The sequence below is a fragment of the Populus euphratica genome, unplaced genomic scaffold (assembly GCF_000495115.2).
Source record: "Populus euphratica unplaced genomic scaffold, PopEup_1.0 scaffold93.1, whole genome shotgun sequence".
In the NCBI taxonomy this organism is placed as follows: domain Eukaryota; kingdom Viridiplantae; phylum Streptophyta; class Magnoliopsida; order Malpighiales; family Salicaceae; genus Populus; species Populus euphratica.
Genome location: NW_011499873.1, coordinates 537,929 through 546,002, shown reverse-complemented (window position 1 = coordinate 546,002; position 8,074 = coordinate 537,929). Strand labels below are relative to the sequence as shown.

General features: G+C 38.3%; 1 protein-coding gene across 2 annotated transcripts; it reads left to right on the top strand.

Moving 5' to 3' along the window:
* The first annotated feature begins 98 nt into the window (after positions 1 to 98).
* Positions 99 to 7,107, top strand: NADK2 (NAD kinase 2). 2 transcript variants are annotated; one of them, XM_011029151.1, is made up of 8 exons: positions 99 to 510; positions 1,526 to 3,469; positions 4,954 to 5,075; positions 5,177 to 5,318; positions 5,420 to 5,644; positions 5,890 to 5,964; positions 6,437 to 6,538; positions 6,623 to 7,107. In XM_011029151.1, exons 1-8 carry the CDS (start codon positions 283 to 285, stop codon positions 6,824 to 6,826), a joined length of 3,042 nt encoding a protein of 1,013 aa, XP_011027453.1. In that variant the 5' UTR covers positions 99 to 282; the 3' UTR covers positions 6,827 to 7,107. The 2 variants fall into 2 exon arrangements, with proteins under 2 accessions (XP_011027453.1, XP_011027454.1); XM_011029152.1 differs by having other exon boundaries at positions 423 to 510; positions 1,534 to 3,469.
* Positions 7,108 to 8,074: the final 967 nt, after the last annotated feature.

Below are 8,074 nucleotides of genomic sequence, written 5' to 3'. Positions count from 1 at the left end.
GCATCCGTACGTGACAAGACCAGAACTCTAGAAGAGGAAATAAAGAAGGCAAAAATTCCGTCACCACAAACTCCAGAACCCAACCAATAATATCACTCCAAAATCTTAATAATTGTCAGAATTCTGATCGGCCATTTTATATCCACAACACCAACGCCATCATTTTCTCAATTCTCAATTATTATTATCCTCAAATAAATAACGTTCAACTATCAAATAACACACTTTATACACAGATGACAGACCCGCAGAAAAAATAAAAACAACCAAAAATTCACGCACATGGTGCTATGTCTCTTCCATGTGCCTGTCATCATGAATAGGTTGTCTCCGGTCACCGGGATATTATCGTCATGTTCGTGCTCCTTCAAGCTCAATAACACAGACACCAAACTGGTGGGTTTTGGGTTTGAGTTGCAAAGAAAGGAGAGGTTAAAGAGAAAGCTTAAGTTTGTCGTCAGGGCGGAGTTATCCAAGTCTTTCTCTGTGAACTTGGGTTTGGACTCTAAGGTCACTCTCTTTCTCACTTTATGAATTCTTCTCGATCTCTTCGTGTATTTGGTCTATTTTATTCGATTATATGTCCCAGAGAGAAACGAGTTTCGTTGTTCTTATTTTCCTGAGAGCAAAATTAAAATAATTGTCTGATACCAGGGGACCTGGAAACTTTTCCATGCAAAGATTTGATGGTGCATATATCGAAGAAGCTCTCGGATCAGCTAATAGATTTTTATCTAGTTTGATCCAGTTTCATAATTTGATTGACACTTTGCGGTCTGTTTACGTAGTTTCTCAGAAGGAAAACTGCTGACTAGTTGGAACTGAGTTTTCTTATGCATGCTTGTTGAATTCAGAATTGCAATTACCTTGATTCAGTAACTCTTAATTATACTGCTAAGTATAATCATGATTGAAACAATAATGTTGTTAAGCTATTTGTCTTTGAAAGTGTGTGAGAGAGCCAAAATTTTGATCGGAAACAATTAAAAAGAGGAGCTTCTTACGTGATTATCTGTTTTTACTTCTTTCCAACAGACATTCGAGGCTTTAAATATAGTTACAGACTTGAAATAGCAAAAGTGTACAATGAGTTAGAAGTAGATCCTTTGGTTAACTCGTCACACCCCCATGATACTATACTAGGGCACTTCTCTTGTCGGAAGCCTACCAGATTAGAAAAATCAAATTTGAAAACTTGATCATGGGTTTGGGTAACAGAAGTGGGAACTAATATTGTGCTCCCCTCTGTGGCTATTTCTACTGTCAGAATCATCTTTTCTCACTGCCTGTGGTCACCCTCTTGCATTTTTACATGCACATCCTAAAAGGTGTTGGTATTTCCCTTTTTATCAATTTATCTGCATCAACAAGAACATTTTTTCTCATTTTCCAGGTATATTAGATTATTTCCACCTTTTTTTTTGATTAATTTTTGTTTAATCTGTATGGTTGATATAAAGATGGTGATTTAATGATTTAGGAAAGGCAACTATAGTATAGACTGACACAGATTTATTTTAATTAGAACATCAGCCAGTCTCATGACCTATCACAGTTGCCTTGGATTGGTCCAGTTCCTGGGGACATTGCAGAAGTCGAGGCTTATTGTAGAATATTTAGAGCAGCTGAACGGCTTCATGCTGCATTGATGGATACATTATGCAATCCATTGACTGGGGAGTGTAAAATTTCTTATGATTTTCCGTCAGAGGAAAAGCCATTATTGGAAGATAAAATAGTACCCGTGCTTGGCTGCATCCTCTCGCTTTTGAATAAAGGAAGAGAAGATGTTCTTTCTGGAAGATCTTCCATCATGAATTCCTTTCGGGTTGCAGAAGTAAGTGCGATGGAGGGTAAACTTCCACCACTAGCCATTTTCAGGAGCGAGATGAAAAGGTGTTGTGAGAGTTTGCATGTTGCTCTTGAAAACTTTTTGACACCTGACGATGATCGGAGCCTGGATGTATGGAGGAAACTGCAGAGGCTGAAGAATGTATGCTATGATTCTGGGTTCCCCCGTCGTGATGATTATCCTTGTCATATGCTGTTTGCAAATTGGAATGCTGTTTCTTTCTCCAATTCTAGAGAAGACATAATCTCCAGAAATTCCGAGTTTGCATTTTGGAGGGGCGGGCAGGTAACAGAGGAAGGTTTAAATTGGTTGCTGGAGAGAGGATTCAAGACCATTGTAGATCTTAGAGCAGAAATTATTAAGGATAACTTCTACAAAGCAGCAGTAGATGATGCTATTGCGGCTGGGAAAGTTGAACTCATTAAAATTGCTGTTGAAGATAGGACAGCTCCTTCAATGGAGCAGGTTGAAAAGTTTGCATCTTTGGTTTCAGATAGCAGCAAAAAGCCCATCTATCTCCACAGCAAGGAAGGAGTATGGAGAACTTCCGCTATGGTCTCTAGATGGAGGCAGTATACGACTCGCAGTGCATCTCTGATCACCACTCCGAGAGACAAGGGACTACAAGATACAAATGAAAAGGGAGGAAAGCAGGGACCTTCCTTCGTTGGAGGGGGGTCCCACACCAGACAGGAAAATGGATCTCTGTCGGAGACTTTGAATAAACGTCACGGTTCAAATGGATTATCTAATGGAGCTGTCTCTCCAAAGGATGAAAATGGTCAGAGCATTAATGAGGCATACAATGTCCATGCCTCTGTTCAAGATTCTATTCCATTAGAAACGGTAGAAAACAAGGTAGGATCTGTTGCAAACATATCCATGGAAGCTGACCCTCTGAAGGCTCAGGTTCCTCCTTGCAATTTCTTTTCCAAAGCAGAGATGTCCAAATTTTTCAAAAGTAAAAAATTCAAACCTCCAGCATACTCTAATTATCAGTTGAAAGGGTTTGAAAAGTTGCATGTTTCTAGAACGGCAAGTGTTGGGACATTCCAGAAAGTTGATGGTACTGATCCTGAGTCAAGGTTCGTGGAGGCAAAAAGATCCAATGGATTGGTCAATGGTAAAATGGCATCTTCAAAGCCTCAGAGCTCACCTGCTGACAGTGACAAGCATCTGAATGGCAGCAGGGATGCTTCTGTTGGTTCAGGCATGGGTGTATTTAGTGGAGGGGAGAAGCGTTTCATGACTGGAAACAATGTCTCTACCACCGTGGTTGAGAATTTAACTGAGCATCTTGCATGTGCATCAATCAAGGATGGTGGTGAAAACAATGGTGTTGCTTACTTATCCTCTAGTGATGATGACTTGTGCACAATTGAAGGAAACATGTGTGCTTCTGCAACTGGTGTTGTAAGGGTGCAGTCAAGAAGGAAAGCAGAGATGTTTCTTGTGCGGACAGATGGATTCTCCTGCACCAGAGAGCAGGTTACAGAATCTTCCCTGGCCTTCACTCATCCTAGCACCCAGCAACAGATGCTTATGTGGAAATCCATGCCAAAGACAGTACTACTGTTGAAGAAGCTGGGGCAAGAACTCTTGGAAGAAGCAAAAGAGGTACTGTTAAAAAATATCCTTAATTTATGCCAAATCCCCTGAAAATTGCCTTCTTGTTACTCTAGTGATTTGTGTGTGTGCGCGCGCATGCTGAAAATTGCCTTCTTGTCACTCTAGTGATTTATGAAACCATGGTGGTGTGTAGATATTGTTCCAAGTTTTATTTTGTGTTTAATCTCTCTCTGTGTATGCGCGCGAAAAAATATCCTTAATTTATGCCAAATTCCCTGAAAATTGCCTTCTTGTTACTCTAGTGATTTATGAAACCATGATTGTATAGATATTGTTCCAAGTTTTATTTTGTGTTGAATCTGATGGTTTAACCTTTGACTCTGGAATAGCTGGTAGAAAGTCATTGTTTAATCTTGCATGCATATAAAATTTCTTGGGATCAAAGGATTTGAATAGTAATAAAAATAAATCAAGATTTTACTTGAATTTTCATCCAGTAAATTTCACATTGGTTTTTCTTAATTCTCATTCTAAATTTGGAAAATTTCCACTGTGGAATGGAGAGAATCAACATAAGCAGTTGCAGTCTCATCCATCCAAATTCAAGTGTCTCCTGGTCAGTAGTGGTGACTGGTGAGCATTCGTGTAATTCGAGTAAAGAATTTCCATTTTGAGTAATCACCAGAATTTTTTTTCCTTTTACCTGAATGTTTTTACCCCATCAAACAATTCACGTAATTCAGGTCTCCCAAATTATCCAAATGTTTTATTCACCACCCAATTAATTTTTTTACCCAAGATTCCTCAAAATTTTTCAATTAACTACATGAAATTAGGTCCAATAAAAGTTTTGATTACGAAAATAATGTTCAAGGAAAATTACAGCCCATTAATTTTAAAATTTTAAAAATAAATAACCATATAAATAAACAAAACATATAATTCGGGTGACCTGAATTTTTCTGTTTTATCTGAATAACCCCAAATAAATTTCAGGTCTGAATCACCGATTCTCCAAAATTTTTAAAAATTTATTATCAGAATTGGTTTGGATAATTTTTTTTTTTGTGAGTGCTTGCACCTGCTCCTGGGTATTCTAGAGTCAAATTTCTTTGAAATAAAGCCTTAGAGATTACATTCGCCAAAATTATGAGAACATAAGAACACAAATGAAGCCCTGTTGCTTGGATTAATCTGTTCTCTCCATCACCTTTGATTGCTTTGTGTTACGTCTTCTTTAAGACAAGCATTGTCCATTGAGTTCATAACTCAATGCTTGGGAAATGTTGAAGGAAATCAGTATCCATCCTGTCCTATCGCTGCCTGGTTGAACATGAATGCAGAGGGACACCCATAGGGGAAACAGTTTACGGGTCCTACAGGGCCAAATGGGTGCTGAGAAATGAGAATGGAAAATTGATGCAGGGATTAACTCTAGAAAATATTTTCATAACTTTTGTGGTTACAAGTACCACTGAAATCATTTTATTCATGTGTAGTAATTCTAACTGGCTTTCCTGTCCAATGTGCAGGTTGCCTCCTTCTTGTACCATCAAGAGAAAATGAATGTTCTTGTTGAACCTGACGTTCATGACATATTTGCTAGAATTCCAGGGTTTGGATTTGTTCAGACCTTTTATAGTCAAGATACTAGGTACTGAAAGTTGGGAATTGAGATCAAAACAAACAATGACATTGATGTATATTTAAATGTTCTAAATGCCTCTTTGGTTGTATATGCATTTCTTGATGCAGTGATCTTCATGAGATGGTTGATTTCGTGGCTTGCTTGGGAGGAGATGGGGTTATATTACACGCATCAAATTTATTTCGAGGGGCGTTTCCACCTGTTGTGTCCTTTAATCTTGGATCTCTTGGATTTCTGACTTCCCATTATGTAAGTTTGATGTGACTCGTGTATTGTTAATGGTGTTTTGATGCTCTCATAAGCAACCATTTACTTGACTGCTGTCTTTTTGTTCTTTCTTTTTAATATAGTTTGAAGACTACAGGCAGGACTTGAGACAAGTTATTCATGGGAATAAGACCTTGGACGGTGTTTATATAACTCTTAGAATGCGCCTCCGGTGTGAAATCTTTCGCAATGGTAAAGCAGTGCCCGGGAAAGTTTTTGATGTCTTAAATGAGGTGGTTGTTGATCGGGGTTCTAACCCATATCTTTCTAAGATTGAATGCTATGAGCATGACCGACTTATAACCAAGGTGAATTGGGCAATATCATGCCTTAATGACACAAACTCACTTTCTTGTGTTCTGCCCTCAATTATTGCTCAAGGGGCAAAACCTACCTATCTTGGCCCCTAGAACATATTAAGTTGTATTGTTTTTCTCAACAGCAATGAACATTTCACATTCTGAACGTTTAAACATATACATGGCATACAAAAAAAATTTAATATCTTGAATGATATATCTGCACTTATTTTAATGAATACCTTTTCTTCTAGGTGCAAGGTGATGGAGTCATAGTGGCCACACCTACAGGAAGTACTGCTTATTCCACATCTGCTGGAGGTTCCATGGTAAATTGTCCTTTTGAGTGTCGCTTGCATTTCGTATTGTTTAGCATCCAGATAGTTATCTACTCTTAGATGAGAATTCTTACATTATTTTAGGTTTTCAAGCCTCGATGTGATTTTTGGGGGTTGTATGAATGTGTCAGGGTATTCTTAAGAATTGCTAGAGAATATATTTGAGAAATCTGACTGAAGCATGCTGTATGATAGTTGGATTTTGCGATATTTATCCATCTTCTTCTTCCACCCATTTTTTTAATCCATAACACGATTTTATGGAAAATCTCAATCCTCCATCAATCAATCCATTTTTCCCTTGCAAAAAAAATTAGCAAACAAGATTGAGGACTTATTCCTCTCCCTTCCCTCAGAACCTTTGATACAAACGTGGTCTAAATATATTCCCTGTGGTTATTGCTATTTCTGGTCACTTTCAATTGGCATCATCATCTGTGTAATGATGTGTATACTGGATCAGGTGCATCCAAATGTTCCTTGCATGCTGTTTACCCCTATCTGCCCGCATTCTCTCTCATTTAGGCCAGTCATACTTCCAGATTCTGCGAGACTTGAATTAAAGGTAAATTAAAGGCTCATATTTTGCAATTATATGTCTTTCTGTTATATTCTTCAGCTAGAGGATTCATAATTGCTGACCAAACAGATTCCAGAGGATGCTCGAAGTAATGCATGGGTTTCTTTTGATGGGAAGAGGAGGCAGCAGCTCTCAAGAGGGGATTCAGTCCGGATATCTATGAGCCAGCACCCGCTTCCAACAGTCAACAAATCTGATCAAACAGGCGATTGGTTTCACAGCTTGGTCCGCTGCCTAAACTGGAACGAGAGGCTAGATCAGAAGGCCCTTTGAAGCTCAAAATGAAGAGTGAAGAGAAACCTGCTTCATTTTCTACGCAGGATCGAGGCTTGTGTAAATTTCTGTACAGACTGTAAATTAGAATTAACAAAGAAAATCTAACATAAAGTGGGCAATTACTATTCATGAGTCATAATCATCATTGACTCCCACATGAGGATAGGGTTTGCCATGTTTTTCCTTCTATTTTTTAACATGTTATTGACAACTGTAAGCATATACCATCAACGATTATTGGTAGTAGAAATATAATCATTCAATCTTTGCTGGACTTACATTCTCTATGCTTGGTTGCTCATACTCTGTTAATAAATTTTATTACATATGATATTTTTGTTTATTACTGCGTTGGAATGTCTAGGAGAGAGAAGCACAATGTATTAACAAATTAAAAGCACACGCCGCTAAGGCGGAGTGGATATTATACAGGCTTAGTATCGAAAGCTTGTGTAATAACTAGCTACTCCTTGAATCTGGATGTCGCATCCTCTCCATTTTGTGTGATGAAAGAAAACTAGAAATCTTTAAAGCATCATCAATGATCTCGATCATCGCATCAAACTCAGGTTTAGTTACGTCTATGCCCCCTTATGATTAAGAAATTGGCCGTTTTAACCCATTTACTTAAATTTTGGGCATGTCAACCTTCACATTTTTCAATTTGTGGTCACGTGCGGTCCCTTCATAGAACTCAATGCTCATCAAATCCAGCCATGTGTGCACGTACAAAAGGATAACATGATCAAAATCTCAAAACTTGAGGGACCACTGATGTAATTTACCCACCAAACAAAGCATACAACATTGCCCTTCTTCCGTTGAGATGCATGTCATGCTAGTCTGTCAGAAGAAGCGTCACAGGAGAATTTACAGATGAGATAATTATAAGCAGCCTGCGTTCAAGGAGACAAGGGCAAGGAAAAGCCCATCTTGTAGCAAGTATTCCATTTTATTTATGAAGTGTCTAAAAACCCACTTACGTTCTTGTTTACAACACAGGACACCTTTTTTTAATCAATAACCATTTAAACAAGCCAACACTTTGTTTCTGCAGTCTCAAATCATCCATGTATGTTTTGTTTTATATACAGAGAGAGAGCTGCTGGACTCTCCACCACCCCACTTCCCTCAACCATCTTGCTTAGTTCCCTATCAACCATTTTGTCATGAAATAACGTGAAAGTATTTCGCAGATACACGTCTGGTGAAAAGGTTATTTCTTAGGAAACTAGCTCTCATATA